Source organism: Lampris incognitus, chromosome 15 (assembly GCF_029633865.1).
Source record: "Lampris incognitus isolate fLamInc1 chromosome 15, fLamInc1.hap2, whole genome shotgun sequence".
NCBI lineage: Eukaryota > Metazoa > Chordata > Actinopteri > Lampriformes > Lampridae > Lampris > Lampris incognitus.
This window is the reverse complement of record NC_079225.1, coordinates 34612688-34635497: the sequence shown is the minus strand read 5'-3', so window position 1 is coordinate 34635497 and position 22810 is coordinate 34612688. Positions and strand designations below refer to the sequence as shown.

Sequence of the window (22810 nt, the reverse complement as noted above, 5' to 3'; positions counted from 1 at the left end):
AGTTTGATGTAAAAAAAATCTTATTTCAAATAAAAATCATTATTTCTAACCTTGTCAATGTCTTGACTCTATTTTCTATTCATTTCACAACATATGGTGGTGAATAAGTGTGACTTTTCATGGAAAACACAAAATTGTTTGGGTGATCCCAAACTTTTGAACGGTAGTGTATGTGTGTGTATGTATGTGTGTGTGTGTGTGTGTGTATATACATATATATATATATATATATATATATATATATATATATATCTCAATACAGATGCAGGAAAAAAGTTTTAATACATAGCAGTACAAGCCTGTTTCGTGCGTCGCGCACTCATCAGCCCATACCATGAACGACCATCCCTTAACCGGGGGGGGCGGTTAAGGGATACATACATACATACCCATACATACATAAATACATAAATATATACATACATACATACATACATACATACATACATACATACATACATACGTATGTGTATGTATGTATGTATGTATGTATGTACCCACCTCTTGTGTGTGTGTGTGTGTGTGTGTGTGTGTGTGTATATTTAAATATAATCCAGTTAGTCAAGTAAATTTTTTATGAGACCGTACAAGCCTGTTTCATGCTATAAGCAATCATCAGCATGAAACAGGCTGTCCTATAGCATGAAACTTATCACATTAAACTTAAGCTTATAGCATGAAACAGGCTTGTACTGTCTCATAGAAAATTTACTTGACTAACTGGATTATTTTGCTCCTTATTTGTTGAGCACTGCTCCTACCGTTGAGTGTTTCTTTTAACAAAAGTTTTATATATATATATGTGTGTGCGTGTGTGTGTGTGTATGTAAAATATGGTCACATTATAGATAATATACATTGCCATTACCGGGATTACTGAGCATGAGTAAAAACAAATACCGGCTTGTTTAATAGAACACTTTTTCTTTTGACTCATGTAACTAGAGCCTGTTCTACATATTCTGGTACGGTAGATGGCGGTATTCACCTTAAAGTTATTACTGCAATCCGCCAAAAACGCAAGGAAGAAGAAGCAGAAGAACCCCCCCCCCTCCCCCGCGCCACTCGATCCTGTCTCTCTGCCGGTGGAAAGATACGGGTCCCATCAGACGTAGTGTGACCGACATCCGTTGTGGAAAAAAGCGGCCGTTATTTATTTATCGTCCTTTTTCGTGAGTTCGTGTTTTATTTAACGGCACCGCGTGTTTGTCGACGAACATCCGAATATGAGTTCCATCAACGTTAAAAAGCTGAAAGTACAAGAGCTGAAGGACGAACTGAAGAGGCGTAACCTGTCGGATAAGGGTCTGAAGGCCGAGCTAATGGACCGCCTGCAGGCCGCGCTCAATGAGGAGATCCTGGCCGGAGATTCTCCGCAAGGCCAGGAGGCAGTGGACGAGGGCTTTGGCCAGACTGCCGACCAGGAGGGCATGGGTGAAGGCGAGGGTGATGGTGAGCCCGAAGAAGGCCCGATTGAAGAAAGCATGGAGGCCAACGAGGAGGAGGAAGAAGAAGAGAATGGAGATGGCGGTGATGGCGTTGCGGAGGACGAAGAGATGGGCGAGGGTGACGACGATGACGACGATGAGGAGATGGACCCGCTGTTGAAGGGAGACGCGGACGACTTGGAGAAAATAGACACGGAGGACGGTGAGACGGGAGACCAAGCTGCTGAGGGTGAGTCAGCCGGGCTGGTTTGGTAAATGTGACTGGCTGGATGGGTGGGTGACTGGGTGTAAGTGCTACCGGAGCCGGGCGGAGCGGAGCGTCCATGTTGTGAGCCAGCTAACGGAGGCGCCACTTCGCTAAGCTAGCACGCGTTAGCTATCATTTGTAGCCAGATAACTTATTGTTAATTAAGATACACGAGTGACGATAACTTGATTTAAGGCCATCTTAACGACTCAGTAACGCATCGTCTCCGATTGCTTTGTCAGAGAAACGAGAAGTTAACGCCACAGTTTAGCCGATGGAGTTTTCCGTTTCGTTGCGGTAGCTTGATAGCTTGCCAGTTAACGCCATGGTCTTGGCTGGCAAGCTAAAATTCCTTTGTGTCCATGGTACAATGCTAAGCTAGCTAGCTGGCCGGCCGGTTAGCTAGCTAACCCCAGCTATCCAGCAGACCATCCAGTCGAGGTGAGAAAAGTCGGTGTTGATGCTTGTCTAGATTTCGCGTGGTTATTTCGCTCGTGTTGTGCGAGTAAAGTGCCTGTTATTTTGTTAGATCGCGTTACAGCGTAAGGCTTTTCATTATACTATCTGATCTAGTGAATGATCAAAATAAGTGGGGGGAGGGGAGGCAGTGCAGATCTGGGCAGCTGTACCTTGTTCCTTGCATGATGCGTTTTTTTCCAGACAATACTTGTCCCCTTTAGAAAAACATATACCCTAGTGTCCTTGAAAGTAGTCTAATTTAAGCCCTTATCTTCCTGGGTTATTGTACCCTTTTATGTTGCAGTTGCTGTTTTCCCCATCCCAGCAAACACTGTTGTCATTACGTACACCAGGACCAGCTTACATTTCTTAACCGCTATCTGGTCATTTGAATTGTTATCATCCATAGACTTTGAATGTCTTTATATTAAGTGTAATCATGAGGTGTTACCTCTTAACTAATAATGGTCGACACATTGTAATTGCAGAACGGGCTTCGTGGGCGAGAACCCCCCACTGCCAGTCCGACCTCTCTCTCTCTTAAAAAGGAGCACCTCAATATATATCTTTGTTTTATTTCCAAAGGGGATGCGGACAAAGACACGAATGCTGATCAGAAGAATAAGAAGGGTGTTAAGAGACGCCGGGAGGAACATGGAAGGGGCTACTTTGAATTTATTGAAGAGAACAAATACAGCTGGTAAGGATGGGACAGCAAAAATGGCCTTCGGCATTCCTGAAGCGCCATCCATAGCTTTGTTGAATTGTATTGGCTTTAAGTGCCAATGCACTTAACTAGCAAAAGAAAACCCTCATTTTTAAGTAATTACCATTTTATCAGTAACCTTACTTTCACATATGTTTTGAGGGTCATCCCTTTCAACTTAAAAACCTTACCATTTACCTTTTGCAGTGCCCACTCACATTGTGTCTGTAATGGACTGCATTCTGTAGCTGAGGTGCATATATCAAGTCTTAATGAATTATAACATCTGTTCCTCATGCCACTTATTGTTTGGAAAGCCCATTGTGTCCTCAAGGTGAACTGAGGCTGGTCAAAGAGAAGCCAGAGGGAGTAGCAGATGTGCACTTTGGAGGGAGGGAGGAGAGCGGAGGAAAAGAGCCAGGGTGGGGAGGAGGGGTCAATGACAGCAGATTAGCACAATTCCCGATGTCGCAAAATTCCCGGAGTATAATGGAACGTCCAATGAAGAATTCGCTATTGACCGTCCATTGTTTGACCTCGCACTTGTGTATTTCTTTCTACTTTTGTTTAACTGGTATGGTGTCAAAATGCTATATGTGTGTCATGTAGCCTATTGTGTGTGTGTGTGCGTGTGTGTGCACACGTGTGTGTAAACATTTTTGAGAGCATGATTTTATGTGCGTTTCATAAGAGGCTCCTTTCTTGCCCTGAGCTAGTGACTTCAGGCATAGGGGGGGGTGATGTGCCTGTGTGTGTGCCTAGTTCTTGGTCAGTGTTTTGTTTTTATTTTGCTGTTGACTGGTGCGGGGAGCAAATGGGAAGCAGGGGGTTGATCTTCAGCTGTTGGAGACAAATGTCCTCATCACAATAATGCGTTTGGGAGTTCTCTGCACCTGACCGAAAATGATTCACTCAAGGACCTCAAGATATGCCAGCACTATTATCTCTTCTCTTGGCTGTGGCTTTTTTTACCGTTCATTTTTTATTTCCTGTTTGCATTAATTTCCGACAGAGACTAGTTCTTACATTTTGTTTGCAACTTTAATTCCTATATATTTTTTTCCCCTAATAAGATCGCTGCATTCAACAAATGCCTGCCGTGTAGTCAGAGATCCCTGGCCCACTCCTGTCATCCTGTGTGACTGTTTATTAATCATATGCTCTGACTCAGTCTTGCAGAGTGCAGCCCTGTTCTGAAGTTGCCACAATTTTTTCCCCATGGAGGTCATTTGGAGACTACTCCTTGCTCTTTGAGGACAAACAACACGTGACAAATCACTCTGAGATGTTTAGTCTGAAACAGATGATGGAAACTGGGTGATCATGTACCCACTGCACCCCCAAATCTATATTTAGCTAAATACTCCAGTTACTCTATGCTGCTATATCATATTAATCCTACTCCCAAAGCAATGATTTTTGTACCTTATTATTATTATTATATATTCTATTTTTGTTTTTTATTATTAGCGTTAACACTTATTAAATCCGTTGGACTTTTTAATGTTCTGAACATGGCTTGGGCTATAGTTTATGAAACTCTCCACTCGGGATTTTTGATGTCAAATCTGAATTCTACAGAGTTGGTAAGTTACTATAGCGCTCATTTTAGCTCAGAGTCATGGCCTACTTCCAACACACACACTGATCCCTCATGTCATCGCCAGATAGATTTCCTTGAGTGTGGATCAATCAATTCTTACTCAGCAGTTTCACTGGACTTTGACATTTTTAGTGAAAATTCTGTATCCAACTCCACATACAGGGAGTGTATCCACATACACCTGGCTAATCCCATAGCTATCTCAAATACCATGAATGCATTTTAATCCGTTAAGGAAGAGGCCTGCTTTCATTTTTTGTTTCCATCTAGCTATAGTCTTGCAGGCTACCGCTAGGAGAGATGTTGTCTCTCTGTGTCTCTTTCCAATTTTAGATTTCGCTGGATGCCACAAGGTAAGTGCCGTCTGCTGTGGCAGAAGATACATCAGATTATCCAGAATCTTGGAGGCTCATGCCTGCTGGATTCACTTTAGTTTTTTTAGTTTTTTTTTTCCTCTTTCTCAACCCCCTCCCCAAACCTTCAATCTATTTTATCTTCTCTCTCCCACTTACTTTTCAGCAGGTGGCATCCAAGTCATCTTCACAGGTTCCATGTGGCGCTTGGCCTCTATCATCTAACTCTGGTTGTGTGTCTATTTCAGGGCCTCATTCAAGTCTCCTGTGCCACCCTTGGAAGAGGCGGATGAAGAATTTGATGACACAAAAGTCTGCTTGGATACCTGTGAGTAAAGCTCTAATCACAGTGCAGTTTTTCCTGAGGAAGGGCTCTCAGTTGTTGATTGGAGGCAAGCATAATTAATGTCCACACAATTATGAAAATGGCTGGAACAATGCCTGTTATAGGTCGAACAAGATGCACTGAGGTTGACTGCAAGAAGGGAAAAGCATAACATTTTAAACAACTAGTTTATTGTTAATTTTAGGGTCTGGGTATGAATTTTATGTATGACAGTATACATCACAATCCATTTTATTGCCAAATTTTCACATTACCAAGATTACCACATTATTTGGTGCATTTCTTACACTGTCGCATCATATGCTCTCTGTCCACACTGAAACCGTCATGTGAACAAACCACGTATCCATCAGCTGTGAACTCGAGATTGGACCGGGGACATTCCTCGTCCATGACACAGTGCTTTTTTCAACACGAGCAACAGGAAGTAAATTGAAACGGTGACAAAAGTTCACCTCAGAACAGCACACTGCGCTGCATCATTCGCAGCCAGTTCAGACATTCCAGTAGAAAATAAAGCAATTAAATTGATTTTTGTCGCTGATGCTCACTCGCATCACATTGTTAGGACAGTGTTATTGTGAACCTATAAACCTAATAAAAAAATCTAAGAACATAAATGTCAAGGTATGAGTCACGAGTAAAAGTAACTAAATAATAATAAGTAAAATAAAAGTAGCTAAAAGTATTGAATTGTTTGATATAATGTTAGTTTGACGTAATGTTGGTGTTAAGCAGACTTTGGAGTGCTGGATCTCTGTATTGTTGATAATCTTGTAAAATGTAATTTACTTGCACACGTTAGAATCATTGTCTAGAAAGGATTACTATATGTTGGCTGTGGTTGAAGCACCAAACTTAAATTTTTGCTTGTTTTCTTAATGTTTTTTACTTCTGAAAAACATTTGGTGAATTAACTGTGTGCCTTTGTGCCATAGATAACTGTGACCTGCACTTCAAGGTGTCACGGGATCGTTACAGCGCCTCATCTCTCACCATGGAGAGCTTTGCCTATCTCTGGTCAGGAGGCAGGGCCTCTTATGGCGTGAACAGTGGCAAAGTCTGCTTTGAGATGAAGGTACAGTCATCCCTCAGTGCAATTTTTTTCTCTGTGAGGTGTTGAGAATATTGTTCTTCACTTTTGAATATCCCGAGTATTGAAGTTTTACAGAGTTTCTATTGATAACTGTCACTAATGGTAGTCTCGTATCTTCAGGTTAATTCTGGATCCTGAGGGTGGTCTTTTTTGTTTAAATATACTGACATTGTGGACACCGTGGTAAATTGAATAGTGTTTTGGCAATCTGAATCCCAGAGGTTCATTCGAAGTGAAACGCTAATTTACAGTGCTGCGACATCAGCACCTTTTTAACCCCCAAACAAATTAAAACATGCCTGAACTTGTTTGCTTTTGATGTTGGACTATCTTTTGGTAAAAGCCTTCTATGAATGTCACCATATCTTTTTGCTAGCCGCAATTGGCTCCCCTGAACTTAATGCAAGGTCACTTCTTCATATTTGTGCCGTCATTTTTCCCAGGAAAGTCCTATCACATTAGCAGTCAATATGAGCAACTGCAAAAGTAGTCATTATTTGGATATTCACTGATGAACTATTGCCTGATGCACACCAGGGATGATGATTATCAAAGCATGATTGTTCACATTTAAATTTTAAAGATTATAGCTCTAAGTAATTGTCTGAATCTGGCTATTTAATGATCAAATCTCATGCCCAACTTTGTAGACCTTGGCAGAGCTCACTTCCTGTTGACATGTCTTTGTGTTAACAGATAACAGAGAAGATTCCAGTGAAGCACATCTCTAGTAAGAACATGGAAATCCATGAGGTCCAGGTGGGCTGGTCCTTGGCTACTGGCAGTCTCCTTCTAGGTCAGTGTGTCCCCTGCTAGAAATTACGAGCTATACCATTTAGGCATAGCATTGTTGGTTTACAGATTTGCCAACACCAAGTTCCATCTAGTTCTGATAAATTCTTATTGTCTGGTGCCAAATACTTGAAATTGGCTTAACTCACAGATGACATAGCCTCTAAAGTTTATGTTAAACACTTTCCAGAGCCCTGGTCTCTTAAAGGTAGCTGTAAGTGTTGCTAAAATATCACTACATTTCTGGAAACTGTACTAGACTATAAAATAGGGATGTGCCCCAAAAATTCCGATGTGACATCAGTTTTGCCATTACCGCATAGGATGTATGTCAGTGTAAAAGCAAACCCCAAATAAGTCAGTTGGGTATCCATCCTGAAATGACTCAGAAGTGCCCTCTACTGGTATTTAGGGAGCACAGCATGTTGATTGTAAAATGGCTGCTGATGCTAATAGTAGTTGGTCAATTATAAAATAAAATGACTTTTAGTTCGCTCATGTTTACACTACACTGTCGTTGTTCCCCAAACACCAGTGCTTCAGATTTAATCTTTTGGATGTATAGTAACATTTTTTTTCCTCCTCAATGTTAAGGTGAGGAGGAGTTTTCCTATGCCTACGCTGGGAAGGGTAGGAAGACCACCAACTGTGTGACAGAAGACTTTGGTGAAACCTATGAGGAGAACGATGTCATCTGCTGCCTTGTTGTAAGACATGCACTGAATGATATGCTACTCGTTTTCTTACGGTTTTATTTATTTGAGCAGTAGTGAAGTGACCATGCAAAGCAACAAAGTGAGATGAGGAATGGCACAGAGATATCAGACACCAACTCGTGTAGTTGAGCACAAAAAAGCAATAGCTTGTTTGTGTGTTTGGATGATGTCACTTGGTCACAACAATTTCAACTGACTATTTTGTCCTCGGATTAAATCAAAAGGGGTTGTAGGTCATTAAGCTTGAGGGAGTGTCCTCGTAGAAACCCAGCTAGCGTGTTAGACGAGAGGGTTAATCTGTTGATAGCTTGCTTATTAAAAATGGAACTGGGACTGAGGTATAGCCAGTAAAAAGTTGTGCAGACGTCAAGTGATTAATTTAGCCTCCCCTCGACTTTTTCAGTGTGAAATCCACATGTCACAGAACATGTACATGTCCTTTGCTTTTCCACAGAACTTTGAGGGTGATGAGGTAGAGATTTCCTTCTCCAAAAATGGTGGTGACCCAGCTGCTGCCTTCCAGGTCAGCAAGGACTCTCTGGCCGGCCAGGCTCTCTTCCCCCACGTTATCTGTCACAACTGTGCTGTAGAGTTCAACTTCGGCCAGATGGAGGAGCCCTACTTCCCCAAGCCTGAAGGCTACATCTTCTTGCAGCAGATCCCTGTTGACGAGCGAGTCCGGGGTCCCAAGGGGCCAGAGACCAAGGCTGACTGTGAGGTTGGTAGCAAGTGGGACATAATTACTTGTTTATTTTTCTAAATTTTGCCTGCTAAATTTTTCCATCACTCGTGTGTGTTTCATGGTTACAGAAAGGTGTGCATAACTCCAGTTAATTTTTTATTAGTATTATTTTCAAACCCATGCTGTCATCGTGAACATACACACACAATTCGGGTTTCTATCTTAACACTAGAACGACTGGGATTTCACTCCTACCTAAAATGACCATGGACGGTCAAAATGACGGCCGGTTTTTAAACTCTATATTCTATCAAGATAAATACCCAATTGAGATATTAATGCATTACATATGTTAGTATGTTTGTTAGGAAATGACTGACGCCAAAATTAACATTGTAACAACTATAATACTAATTTTAAACAATTTAAACTTCAGAGAGACTTGGTTGAACTTGAATAGCAACATTGAAAAGGTGAAAATATTACCTGAAAAACATAACGGAAAACACATCTTGCTAATCTAACAAATGTAACAAGGCCTATAAAACGAAATGTAGAAAAAAGAACTGAAAATAACTCTTGAAACAGTCCCAAACAATGACCAGAACTTAAAAACTACTAGAACGACCGTGGGCCATCAGAGTGGCCACCCATGGTTTTTAAACTCTATCAAGATCAACTCTGTCAAGATAAATACCCAATTGAGATATTAATGCATTGCATATGTTAATATGTCTGTTACGAAACAACTGACACCAAAATTAACAATTTAACAACTTGAATTCTATTCTTCAAACAGTTTAAAATGGCCGCTGTCCAACGCCTGTAAATACTGCAACGCTTCAGTGGTAGTCACGGTGCATCTGAAATGGCGGCTGTACAAAGACTTGTTGAAAATAATCAAAAATCAAGTTTAGACTATTGCTCTGCACTGGAGAACACTAATGTATTTCTAGGACAGAGCAATGAACTTTGTGAAGGAAATGATGGGACCAGCACACGTCATAAATGGTGACATGATGTGCAAGATTACGCACCACCATTTTGACCGCTCATGGTCGTTTTAGGTAGATCTTATCTTTTTGTGTGCAATTGATCTAAAACTCATTTTAATGCAAATAAATGCAATTTTAGAAGCATTTGGGGAGCGGCAGGTCTGTATGTTTTTCCCCCACAGAGTTATTAAACTTGGAAAATCCAAAACCACCAAATTAATGGTTTTGGTCGTTCTAGTGTTAAAAGAAATTCTTTTTTTGCTTCAACTGCATACTGACCCATTTCCTGCCATCACATTGTAGATGATCGTGATGGTGGGCCTTCCGGGCTCAGGGAAGACCACATGGGTGAAGAACCACGTCCAGGAGAACCCTGGGAAATACTACATCCTGGGAAGTGACACCATTGTGGAGAAGATGATGGTCAGTACCAATAAAGACTGTGTGGTTCTCGAAGATACCGGCTTACACAACAACTATTCCACACATACACTAAAATGTGGAATGAGAACACATTTTACATTAGACTAATAACCTCTATTACACACTTCAAACAGGCATATGAACACTTGTCTCACGGAAGGACACACCTACAACCACTGATTCAACTAACATACCATCTTACTCCACTTCTCCTCTGTAGTGTCTGTATAATGGCTTATGGTTTGCTGTTTCTGTCATAATTTTCTGCTTTTGTAGCGTGATTCTCTTTTATGTGGTACAGTACAGGAACTTGCTGTCAACCAGTTTTAACTGAGTCAGGCCAGTTTAAAGTAACACATTTTAACATCTGTAATAGTGCTTTTAATATTTTCCTGTATAATAAAAAGGTTTGACTGATAAAATGACTGCCAGAGTAAAATCAACAGTAAGACTGTAGGCAGTGCAGCCTGTTGGTTGTAAAGACTTCTGTGGACCAAATGTTTCAGAATCATTTCTCACAATTGCTCAGCCATGTATCCTTTTAGTGTTTTTTTTAGCATGATTTGTATGGGTCAAGTTGATCTGAGATTGAAGATGTCAAGATGAGATCAACTTTGTTCAGGAAAGGAAAACATTATTGAATAGAATTTTCTATGCACCCCTTTTCATGCATTTTACCAGTAATTTTTCCCCTTTCTTTCTCTGGTTTGAATACAGAATTTGTTGCTGATTTATTTTGTAGTAATCGGGGAATCTCATTTCACTCAGATTGGCAGATTGAAGCAGCAAGCAAAAGAAGCTACAAAATTAACTACAATTTCCCAGCGCGCACCACTCTTCCTGGGCAAGTTCATTGAAATCGCTGCTCGCAAGAAGAGGAACTACATTCTGGATCATGTGAGTCCTTTTTCCATCCATCCATTATCCGAACTGCTTATTCTGCTCTCAGGTTCGCGGTGGTGCTTGACCCTATCCCAGCAGTCATTGGGCGGCAGGCGGGGAGACACCCTGGACAGGCCACCAGGCCATCACACAGGGCCAACACACACACACACACACACACACACACATTCATACCTAGGGACAATTTAGTATGGCCGATTCACCTGACCTACATGTCTTTGGACTGTGGGAGGAAACCGGAGCCCCCCGGAGGAAACCCACGCAGACACGGGGAGAATATGCAAACTCCACACAGAGGACAACCTGGGACAACCCACCAAGGTTGGACTACCCCGGGGCTTGAACCCGGGGCCTTCTTGCTGTGAGGCGACTGCACTAACCACCGTGCCGCCTGAGTCCTTTTCCCCGCTCATACAAATTAAAGTACCCCTCCAGACACATTTTTAAGTTTAAAAATACTCTTGAGATGATTAATATATTGTTTAACATGGTTTTCCCTACCTAAAAAGTAATAAACTCTGAAAAGGAGCTGGAAGCAAATATACCCTCATTGAGAAACTCAGGATGAATGTGCAAATATCACAGGCCTTGCGCCCCGCCCACCACAACTGATTGCTCTAGGTCAGGGGTCTCAAACTCAAATTACCTGGGAGGCACTTGACAGGTGGTCTTATGGAGGAGGGCTGGTGCAGTAGGGATGAAGAAAAAACTTTGACTAAAGCCTTCTCATCGTTATTTATTATTTCACATTTCTGTTCAGAGTTTTCACATGAACAGGTTAGTATGTACATAGTTTAGCCTGGCCTAGGCCTACATATTTAGCCTACTTCTTGCCAGAAAACTGGCACTAGTTCTGCTGACACAGGTGAGGCACATTTGCTTTCAGGAACTGGGCAGTGGACACCCTAAGGACAGCCTTGAGATTTTCATTGGTCAGTCTGGACCTATGCTTTGATTTATTAAAATTCATAGTTGAAAATAGTTTCTCACATAGATAAGTGCTGCCGCAAAGACATATGATCTGCCTGAACAGTTAGGACAACTGTGGGAATGTTTTGGGAAGCTCTATGAAAAACTATCCTAGCATCTCCTTCTCTCCTTGTGCCTCTCTGAGCTTTGCCTTGAGCTCAGTGTTGCACTGCAAGTCTGTGAGCTCCATTTGAAATGTGCTTGGAGCACTGTCCACATCAAAGGAGAAGGGGTCTGCAAATAACTGGAAAGTTGTGCTGTGAGTCTTAAAATCAAAAAAGCGATGCCCAAACTCCTGCTGCAGATTGTCCATGGCAGTTGCATACTCATCAGCGTTGACCCTGGTACCATAATCAGTAATTGACTGGCATGTTGGGAAGTGGACAAACCTTTTCTCTGTGAGCTGTGTTTTCCATAATCTTGAGTTTCACAGAGAAGGCTTTCACACTGTCAATGCTACAGTGAGAAGTTGGCCTGGCCCCTGCAGTTTTGAATTAAGAGTGTTAAGTGCCTATGTGACATCAACTAAGAAATCTAAATCCATTTGGGATCATCAAGCTGAAGAACATGTAGCCTGTCTTTCATTAATTCTCTGATTGCCTCCCTCAGTTCAAAAAACCTTTTAAGGACACTGTCCCTGCTCAACCAGTGCACTTCTGTGAAGTACAACATATCTCCAGCTTTCTTGGAATCAATGCTACAAGCCCCTTTTTTTCCCCCGTCATTGACGGGGCACCATCAGTGGCAATTTCAGTCAATTTATTCCAAGGTAGACCAGCACCCTCAATTGCATTGCGCAGCACTTGAAATATTATCTTTGGCTGTAGTCTTTCTCTACATTGGATATAAAGTTGGCAGTTCTTCTGTTAACTCAAAACGGTCATTGATACCCCTTACAAATACAATGAGCTGAGCTTTGTCATTTACTCCTGTGCTTTCATCAAGTGCCAAAGACTAGTGCGTGAAATCGTTTGCTTTAGTGCATAACTGTCTGTAAATGTCGCCTAATAACTCGCTGATCCGTTCTGCCATTGTATTTGGACTGAGACTGACGTTTCCGAATAAAGATGCATTCTCCGCACGGTTGCACGGATTACCACTTAAAGTGTCTTTCTCCTCTCCACAGACCAACCTGTCAGCCCCAGGCCAGAAGAGGAAGATGTGTTTGTTTGCAGGCTTCCAGCGTAAAGCAGTTGTTATCTGCCCTTCAGACGAGGATTACAAGCAGAGGGCCCAGAAGAAGGCCGAGAGTGATGGCAAAGAAGTGCCTGAGCATGCTCTCCTCAAAATGAAAGGTAACAAGCCTTTTCCTGCCTGTTGCTGATGTTTGTCATTCAAAGTTGCTCACTGTGTTGAATTGAAATGAAACTTTGAATTGGTTAAGAATTTGGCTTTTCTGAAGAATTTGAGGACATCGGATTTGACTCGGGAGTCTATATTTTAAACTGTCATCATATCAAGAGTTAGCGGATTGCCCCCTCCCCCCTTTTAATTTACATAGTTGTCTCGTGATGCCTCTTTCCACAATCTAAAATCAATGGCTCAACCATACAAGCTAAAGTTTATACATCACTTTATCCGCTATACAACAACTACTACTACTACTATTGGCTGCTCCCATTAGGGTTGGTCACAGCAGATCCTCCGTTTTCTTCTCTTCCTGTCCTCTGCATCTTCCTCTGTCATGCCAGCCACCTGCATGTCCTGTCTTCACCACGTGCATAAACCTCCTCTTTGGCCTTCCTCTTTTCCTCTTCCCTGGCAGCTCTATATTCAGCATCCTTCTCCCAATATACCCAGCATTTCTCCTCCACACATGTCCAAGCCATCTCAATCTTGCCTCTCTTGCTTTGTCTCCAAACTGTCCAACCTGAGCTGTCCCTCTAATAGTCATTTCTAACCCTGTCCTTCTTTGTCACTCCCAATGAAAATCTTAGCATCTTCAACTCTGCCACCTCCAGCTCCGCCTCCTATCTTTTCACCAGTGCCACTGTCTCCAAACCATATAAATATAGCTGGTCTCACAACCATCTTGTAAACCTTCCCTTTAATTCTTGCTGGTACCCTTCTGTTGCAAATTATTCCTGACATTCTTCTCCACCCACTCCGCCCTGCCTGCACTCTGCTCTTCACCTCTCTTCTTCACCTCTCCCCTTACTTTGAACAGTTGACCCCAAGTATTTAAACTCATACGCCTTTGTCACCTCTACTGCTTGCATCCCACCATTCTACTGTCCTCCTTCTCGTTCACACTCTTTCTGTCTTGCTGCTACTGACTTTCATTCCTCTTCTCTCCAGTGCATACCTCCACTTCTCCAGGCTCTCCCCAACCTGCACCCTACTCTCGCTACAGATCATTGTCATCCACGAACATTATAGTTTAAGGAGACTCCTGCCTGATCTCATCCGTCAACCTGTCAATCACCATTGCAAACAAGAAACGGCTCAGAGCCGATCCTTGATGTAATCCCACCTCCACCTTGAACCCATCTGTCATTCCAATTACACACCTCACCACTGTCACACTGGCCCTCATACATATCCTGCACCACTCCTACATACTTCTCTGCCACTCCCGACTTCCTCTTACAATACCACACCTCCCTCTGCACCCTGTCGTAAGCTTTCTCTAAATCCACAAAGACACAATGTAACTCCTTCTGGCCTTCTCTATACTTCTCCATCAACATTCTCAAAGCAAACATCGCATCTGTAGTGCTCTTTTATGGCATGAAACCATACTGCTGCTCGCTTCTATTACTCTTTCCCATATCTTCATGCTGTGGCTGATCAGCTCTATACCTCTGTAGTTGCTACAGTTCTGCACATCGCCCTTGTTCTTGAAAATTGGTATCAGTATGCTTCTTCTCCACTCCTCTGGCATCCTCTCACTTTCAAAGATTGTGTTAAACAATCTAGTTAAAAACTCTACTGCTCTTGTGTTGTGTTACCTCTGGCTTGGTTGGGCATCCCCACAAACATAATTGGCCATGTCTGCAGGTGGGAAGCCAGATGTGTGTATGTGTCCTGGTCGCTGCACTAGCACCTCATCTGGTCGGTCGGGGGCGTCTGTTCAGGGGGGAGGGGGAACTGGCTGGAATAGCATGATCCTCCCATGCGTTATGTCCCCTGGCGAAACTCCTCACTGTCAAAGTGAGGGTAAGAGTGGGATAATTGCCCAGGTACATCTGGGGAGAAAAGGGGGGGGGGGCAAAAAAACTCCACTGTCACCTCTCCTAAACACCGCCACAGGTATGTCATCTGGACCAACCGCCTTTCCACTGTTCATCCTCCTCATAGCTTCCCTCACTTCCTCCTTGCTAGTCCACCACACTTCCTGATTCACTATCCCCACATCATCTAACCTCTCTCTCATTTTCTTCATTCATCAGTCTGTAAAGTACACCTTCCACCTTCTCAACACCCTCCTCGCTTGTCAGCACATTTCCATCTCTATCCTTGATCATCCTAACCTGCTGCACATCCTTCCCAGCTCGGTCCCTCTGTCTAGCCAATCGGTACAAGTCCTTTTCTCTTTCCTTAGTGTCTAACCTGTCATACAACTCACCATAAACCTTTTCCTTGGCCTTCGCCACCTCTCCCCACGCTTCACGCGGCATCTATTTGTACTCCTGTCTACTTTCTTGATCTCTCTGACTATGCCACTTCTTTTTTTGCCAACCTTTCTCTCTGTATACTTTGCTGTACTTCCTCATTCCACCACCAAGTCTCCTTGTCTTCCTTCCTCTGTCCAGATAACACACCAAGTACCTCCCTAGCTGTCTCCCTCACTATTTCTGCAGTGGTTGCCCAGCAATCCAGCAACTCTTCACTACCACCCAGTGCCTGTCTTAACTCCTGCCTGAACGCCACACAACAGTCTTCCTTGCTTCTGCCTTCACTCTCTTCCTCTTCTTGGTCTCCAAAGTCTTCCCTACAGACCACCATCCAATGCTGCCTAGCTACATTCTCCCCTGTCACCACCTTGCAGTCTCCAATCCCTTTCAGATCGCACCTCCTACATAAGATAAGATATCGTCCACGTGTGTGCACTTTCCTCCACTCTTGTACGTCACCCTGTGTTCCTCCCTCTTCTTGAAATATGTATTCACCACAGCCATTTCCATCCTTTTCGCAAAATCCACTACCATCTGTCCTTCCACATTCCTCTCCTTGACACCATACCTACTCATCACCTCCTCATTACCTCTTTTACCTTCACCAGTATGCCCATTGAAGTCTGCTCCAATCACCACTCTCTCCTCCTTGGGTACACTGTCCACCACTTAATCCAATTCACTCCAGAATTCTTCTTTCTCTTGCATCTCACACCCAACTTGTGGGGCATATGCACTGATAACATTCATCAACACACCGTAAATTTCCAGCTTCATACTCATCACTCTGTCTGATACTCTCTTCACCTCCAACACACTCTTAACATAATCTTCCTTCAGAATTACCCCTACCCCATTTCTCCTTCCATTCGCACCATGGTTGAAGAGTTAGAACCCTCCTCCGATCTTCCTGGCCCTAATCCCTTTCCGTCTGGTCTCTTGCACACACAGTATATCCACCTTTTTTCTCTCCATCAAATTAGCCAGCTCTCTCCCTTTACCAGTCATAGTGCCAATGTTCAAAGTTCTGACTCTCACCTCCACACTCTTACCTTCCTCCTCTCCCATTGCCTCTGCACATGCCTTCCCCCTCTCCTTCTCCTTCGCCCAACAGTAGCATAGTTTCCACTGACACCCTGCTGGGAAACGGTACCAGTGGCGGTCGTTGGTAACCCGGGCCTCGACCGATCCAGTATGGAAATCTCATTTTTGATCCGCAAATTTGATATGGTAAAGGTTTTACACTGGAAGCCCTTCCAAACACAACTCTCCTCATTTATCCGGGCTTGGGACTGGCACTAAGAATACACTGGCTTGTGTGTCCTCAGTGGCTGGGTTCCTTCCACTCTAGTTTCTACTATCCAACAACAAAGGCTTTAAAATAAAAATTCTATTCCCATTCCCCGAATAAATTCAGAGGGTGCTCTCTATCGACAGGCTTCTTTTCTCTGCCTGAGGACGGCGAGAGCTTCGATGAGGTCACCTTTACTGAGCTGCAGAAGGAGGAGGCTGCCAAGCTGCTGGAGCAGTACAAGGAGGAAAGTAAGACAGCCCTGCCTGCCGAGAAGAGGCTCAACCATGGAGGCATGGCCCAGAAGAAAGGCGGAGGCCAACGCGTAGGCAGCCGGAGTGGAAAGAACCAGTTCAACCGTGGCGGAGGACCTGGACAGCGAGGTGGGGGCCGTGGAGGCTTCCAGAACAGAGGCAACTTTAGAGGAGGTAAAGGAGTGGCATTTTGTCAGATGGGAAAATTAAATGAGACGTGGTCAATCTTTGCTTTAGTGCTTGTTTGCTTGTGTTGTATTTTTAATTCCTAAAAGAGTGATAGCTATGTTTGTTATCCTTAGTCTCTGTACTAACTGAAACAAATATGAACAAAGGCTCTTATGGGGTTGATCTTCAGCACTAGAGGTGTAGGGCATACCATAACATTTCTGTAATGCAAATACCTACCTGTCTGTCCCTAGCTCCTGTTCCTCGGGGTGGCTTCAGCCGTCCCCCCCGAGGCTTCCTGCCTCCTCCAGTCTTCAGAGGTGGTTTTCCCAACCGTGGCAACTTCAGCCGGGGTGGCGGCCTCATGCCCAGCTTGGGTGGCTCCCCTAGAGGTGGTCCGATTAGGGGTAACATGGGTCCCAGGGGTGGAGTAATGAATAGAGGTGGCCCAATGAGCAGGGGGAATATGAACAGAGGAGTAGGCGGCAGCTCAGGAAGAGGAGGTGGCTCAAACAGGGGTAACTACAACCAGGTGGGTTTGATTTAAAAGAAAAAAAGGTTAATGGGACATCCTGCTAAAGTTCACCATCTGCATTCAATCGCCAAAACAATAGAAAACACATAAGGAGCATATCCAAGTTTTTGCATTTTATTGCCCATTTAATACAAATCGTGTATACTCTACATTGCTCCCAACCATTTTCCAAAGTATACCGTTGTAACGATAATCCATCACAGTATTAGTCACCTTTATTTCTATCAAATTTATATTGTGTTATAATGCGGTTGAAAGCCCTGGACAACTTCTCAAATCAGTCTGTACTTTCAACTGCATTTTCCCACCATTATGTAATTTTTGACAAAAAACGGCAATTGACTGTTCGCTGTGATGGATTACCCCATCTCAGATAAGTTTCAAGTATCTGCGAGTTGATTTTTCTTTTGCCTTTTTTTTTTCCTTGCTTTTAGAAAAGCTCGGTTTTCACCGTCCCCACTACGAGAGACTGGTGTTTTCAAATTTATCAACTTTGGAGGGTTTTGTCAAAAATACGTTTTTATTGGTAAACACAGCTGGCTTACACCCGATTTACAGTTCTGTGTTTAGGTGACCATGGGCTACAGCAATGTCTGTAGCTACACAAGGAGGTAGATGGTACACTGTAGATGCATGTTGTGGAGCCCCATGGTCACCACGGTGTGGAACCATAAATCTCTTTTTGGTGTGGGTGAAAGGCCAAAACTGAAGAGGGGGGGAAAAAATGCATTTTCAAACATTTTCAGGGGAGGATATAGCATAATGTCCGAACGTGAATTTTTTTTCCTAAGCGGTGGGGGCGGTGCTTATAACAACAGCACTAGTGACTATTTCATTGCTAACGCCTTTTCTGGAATTAAGTGGTCAAACACCGAATTGGTTACCATTGTCATTGAAGGTGTCAGTAAGACAAAGAATAACAATGGTCTTAAGGATTGTGGCTATAAAAATCTCATGTTGAAATTTATTAGCACATAGACTGAACTTTACACAACTGATGAGGGTGCACAGCTTGCCATGTCTCTGTAACTGTTGACGTTTCATCCCTGGTTTTCATTTTCCTCCCAGTTTCAGCAGAGGGGTGGAGGTAACCGTGGCAACTACGGCAACAAGAACAGCAACTTTGGCAACAGCAGAAATGCAGGCAACTATGGCAACAGGAATGGCAACTTTGGCATGGATAAGGCCCAAGCCTTCAATCAGAGCTGGCAGCAAGGGGTCAGTCCTACTGTATGCTTTAAGAAAAAAGTTTCTGTGCTTTGTGTGAATGAACTTGGGTGTGTGACAGCTCTCACATCATGTCCGTATTTTGTTTTTGTGTATTTAATCACACTCTGAGTCCAGTGGGCGAGGGGGTTTCTTCCAAAGTTAATAGAGGTGTTTACTTAGTATAAGGTTCCACGGTTAATTCAAATTTTATGCAGAACTTTTAAATATTGCTCATTGAGAGCTTGAACTCCGAAAATCAATAATGGGAATTTGGCACTCGTTGTACACGCATCCAGCTTAGACAGAGTCTAGCGAAGGCCCTGGGCTGATAGTGGGTTTATTGTCCTCAATTTCGGACCAATTTTCGGTCTTTATGTATGCTCAATAATCCAGGTAAGAAAATCAAAGAAGATTGAATCAGTTAATCGGGATACAACGTTTATTGACAGATACGTGTCATCAGTGACCTCTTCAGTCAAAGGGCCCTGGCACACCAGTAATGTCGGGCCATCAGTGAGCATCTGTGACCCTAGTTTTTGTGGTGTGTCCCGCACCGTTGGCACTAGTCAGACCCCTGTCGGCAGCTTTTCGGCTGATTCAGCATGTTGAATCGCCGGAGCCCGTCGGTGAGAGAGATCACTCTGATCGGCTGTTCAGCTTAACGAATCAGTGCAGAACGTACATGCTAGTTGGCTCTCAGCTATAGTCTTTGCAGTGTGTTCAATTGCTACTTTTTGGCCCAGACGGCAGGCGACGTGAGGCGATGCAACAGTCGGCCTTGGTCGCCGCTAGTCGGTTTGGTGTGTCTGGGCCCTAAACCGACTGCAGGTGTCCCCACCCACCCACCCATCAACCAGTTTCATATGCAAATATGGGCTTGACCATTAACTAGAGTTTCAGTGGCCATGTGTACTATTCACAGAGCATTTGGGAACTTTTGATTCTAATGTCTGACCAAGTGTGTCTGCTCCTGAAACTGTCTTCAGTCCATGTACGTCACATACAGGGGGCTGTGCTATAGGCAGAGGCATGGGCATGCTAGTGACCCAACTTGTATATGGAGGAAGTGGGAAAAGGGTGCTGATGTCCTATCCAGGGACACCACCTAGCCATTGGTTCAGTGCTGTGATTGCAAACATTCCCAAATCTTCTGTGAATAGTACACATGGCCATTGAAACTGTATTGTTTATAAGAGTGGAGATACCCGCGGTCAGACTGAAGAGGTCACTTAAAGTGATGAAATGTGTCCGTCAATAAACGTTGTGTCCAGATGAACTGATTCAACCTACTTTGACACAGTGGATGAACTTAAGTTTTCTTTCCCAGTTTATATGCCATTGAGTTTAACTGCTGATTTACTTGACATTTACGCTTTTGTCATATAAGTTTTAACCGGTCATTGTGTGTGTTCCTCTCTTCTGTAGTTCTGGAACCAGAAGCCATGGAGCCAGCAGTACCAGCCCGGCTATTACTAAGAGACTCTTATGTTCTTAAGGACTGGTGGCCCGCTCGGTAGATCCACCACAAGCCACGGAACATCCCTCCACCCTGCGATTTTTATTTTTTGCTTTTGTTTGTTTGTTTTTTCCCTCCCTCCTAGAGCCCACTTTGAGAAATTTGAAAAACTACCAACTGACGATGACTACTATTACTACGTAAGCGATATGGAGCAACAACATTCCACATAAGAAGAGACGAGGCTAGACGAGTCTCTTTAAAAAGCTTTATACATTTGTCCAAGACATGGGTTCAGTCTCGTTCAGTTTTCTTCTCTGTTGTATATTTTATGTTCTCTTCTCTGCCACTTATAAATCACATGCTTTTAAAAGCAAAGAATCTGAGGATTGGAATATCGGGAATGTTTTGCCAGCATGGCAGATGTTTGTTTATCAGGGTTGTGAGTTTAAAATGTGCTGTGGTTTATTTTTTAAATTTTTTATTACAAATTGTAAATATTTTGTTTTTGCTTAGTTTAATTTGTATGAGAAAATTAAGAAACGGTAATGGTTTAAAGAAACTTTGCGGTAGCTAATCTAGTATTGTTAGATTGTCATCACAGCTGAATTTAAGCAGCAGCTAAATTTAAGCAAGCATTTTTGTTTTTGTTGTTGTTGTTTTTTAGTCTTTTTTTTTCCCATAATCCAACCTGTAACCTAAATTTCCATAGATTTACAATAAACAACTCGTTGGCTTTTTTTACATCTCCTGCCGGCGTATGACTTTTGATTATGCTCAAAGGTGCGTAAAGGACCTTTTGTTATGGGCTGTGGCCTGGTTTGCTACTTCAAACATTAAGGACATTTTCTCCTCTGGTCCACATTTGGCACTTCATTAGCCAAATCACTTCTGTAATGCACCCCATCTTTGATTAAAACTGTTTCAGGTACCTGAAGGTACTCCAGTGCATATCGTTTGGAGAAAGCATTTTGTCCAAGCCAACATTTTTCTAAGGATATGAGTAAGCCATTTTAGCACAGCGTTATACCTTTAATTTGTTTATTGATTCAACTTATTATTTTTGATCGGTATTTTTTAATCGTAGGGCACTGACTGCTTGATTCTGAGGTGTGTGGCGGAGAGAAAGTAGTCCCTGCAATATTTGAACCCTTGCGGTTAAAGATTCCTCAAGTGCGGTAGACTTCTGAACAACGGTCTGTTGAATGTTGCGATGTAATTAAAAAGAACACCAAGTGGGACAGGTCCAAAACGTCCGTACGATAGTATTTTACAGTGTTGCATGTACATTTTCTATGTTTTTGTATTGCAATTTTTTTTAAATATATTTAATGAAGGGGGTTCAAGAGGCTGGTTGAGCACATAGCATCTGCAATTCAAGACAGTCAGGTTTTTGCAATGGGGAAACTGGTGGCTCTTTCACCAGCAAGCAAAAGGGCCACACATTGTGACAAGAGATTCATATTTGGGCACCGTTTAAAAGCTTGAAATACATAGGAGGTGAACAGGAAGGTGAGAAGTACAGTTTTCAACTATGGACAAAGCATTAACCATTTTAATAAAGCACTTCAGAGTACTTGCCAGTGATTGTGGCCCTGTGTCAATGGCAGCTCCTCATTTTAGAGCACATATATCAGCAACATGCCACATGCCACCATCTCTCTCACAATGGACACCCAATAATGGTGTTACTGCAGCTTATGTTGCAGCATCAAGAGAATTAAAAACATCAGGCTTACTATGTACAACCAGAGATCTTGACCATTTAGATAGAAGAAGCAAGGGATGGTGCTTTGTGTGTCTGCTGAGTATTCTTTCTAATCTGCTTGTGTTGATATTTAATGAACATGTACATAGGTCACTGCTAATTCAACCATGCATGAATGTTCATAAACTGACTTCAGGTAACTGTGTTGTGATTATGAAAGTGTTAGTTTGCCCGACTACTGGTATGTGATGAGCTGTCGATATATGAGAAATTTTTGGAGTTTCTGCTCTCCCATTTTATTGTACTAGAGACATAAAATTAGCATTTTACAGTTGCTTAGTTTGCAGGATAATCTATTGAAAATGTGGAGTATATTTTTATTGCTTTTTGTTGCAGGTTGAATATCGGGTGTTTTATTAAAACCAACAGTCCAAAAGCTTTTAGACATTCTAAGATTTTGTCTTTTCTATCAGAAATTGCTTATTTTTGTTTCAAGTCTGAATTCTTTTGTTGTCTCGGCATTATAAAGTAAATAAATCTGTTTTACAGCTTATATCTATTGGCCTTGCAGCTTCTTATATCTATAGACACTCAAATTTAATCACCCTTCTCAGTGACCAAGCAAATGTAAACGATGTCTCTGTGACCATATTGGCATTCATTTTTCTTTTCAGTGTCACTTTAGTGTGTTAGATTAGATAAGACTTAATTGTCCCATAGGACATTTGTTTTAGACATATCAGATGCTTGCTTTTAGACGGCACATATAATAGCATAATATGACAGACTGCCCATCACATATTTAAGGCCGGTACAATACATAACACACAACAG

The 22810-nt window shown here is 42.7% G+C and overlaps 1 protein-coding gene across 1 annotated transcript; it reads left to right on the top strand.

Annotated features, from left to right (window-relative positions):
* The first annotated feature begins 1076 nt into the window (after positions 1–1076).
* hnrnpub (heterogeneous nuclear ribonucleoprotein Ub) lies at positions 1077–22523 on the top strand. Its single transcript, XM_056294390.1, has 14 exons — positions 1077–1677; positions 2740–2854; positions 5065–5144; positions 6101–6240; positions 6955–7054; positions 7645–7757; positions 8221–8484; positions 9747–9866; positions 10635–10763; positions 12865–13033; positions 16793–17074; positions 17323–17600; positions 18672–18821; positions 20238–22523. Exons 1-14 carry the CDS (start codon positions 1227–1229, stop codon positions 20286–20288), a joined length of 2442 nt encoding a protein of 813 aa, XP_056150365.1. The 5' UTR covers positions 1077–1226; the 3' UTR covers positions 20289–22523.
* The last annotated feature ends 287 nt before the right edge of the window (positions 22524–22810 follow it).

Coding starts and splice junctions, on each gene's coding strand:
- hnrnpub (XM_056294390.1), top strand. CDS start 1,227: ATGAGTTCCATCAACGTTAAAAAGCTGAAAGTACAAGAGCTGAAGGAC. Junction 7,758..8,220: donor ATGTCATCTGCTGCCTTGTT/GTAAGACATGCA, acceptor GCTTTTCCACAG/AACTTTGAGGGTGATGAGGT. Junction 18,822..20,237: donor ATCAGAGCTGGCAGCAAGGG/GTCAGTCCTACT, acceptor TCTCTTCTGTAG/TTCTGGAACCAGAAGCCATG.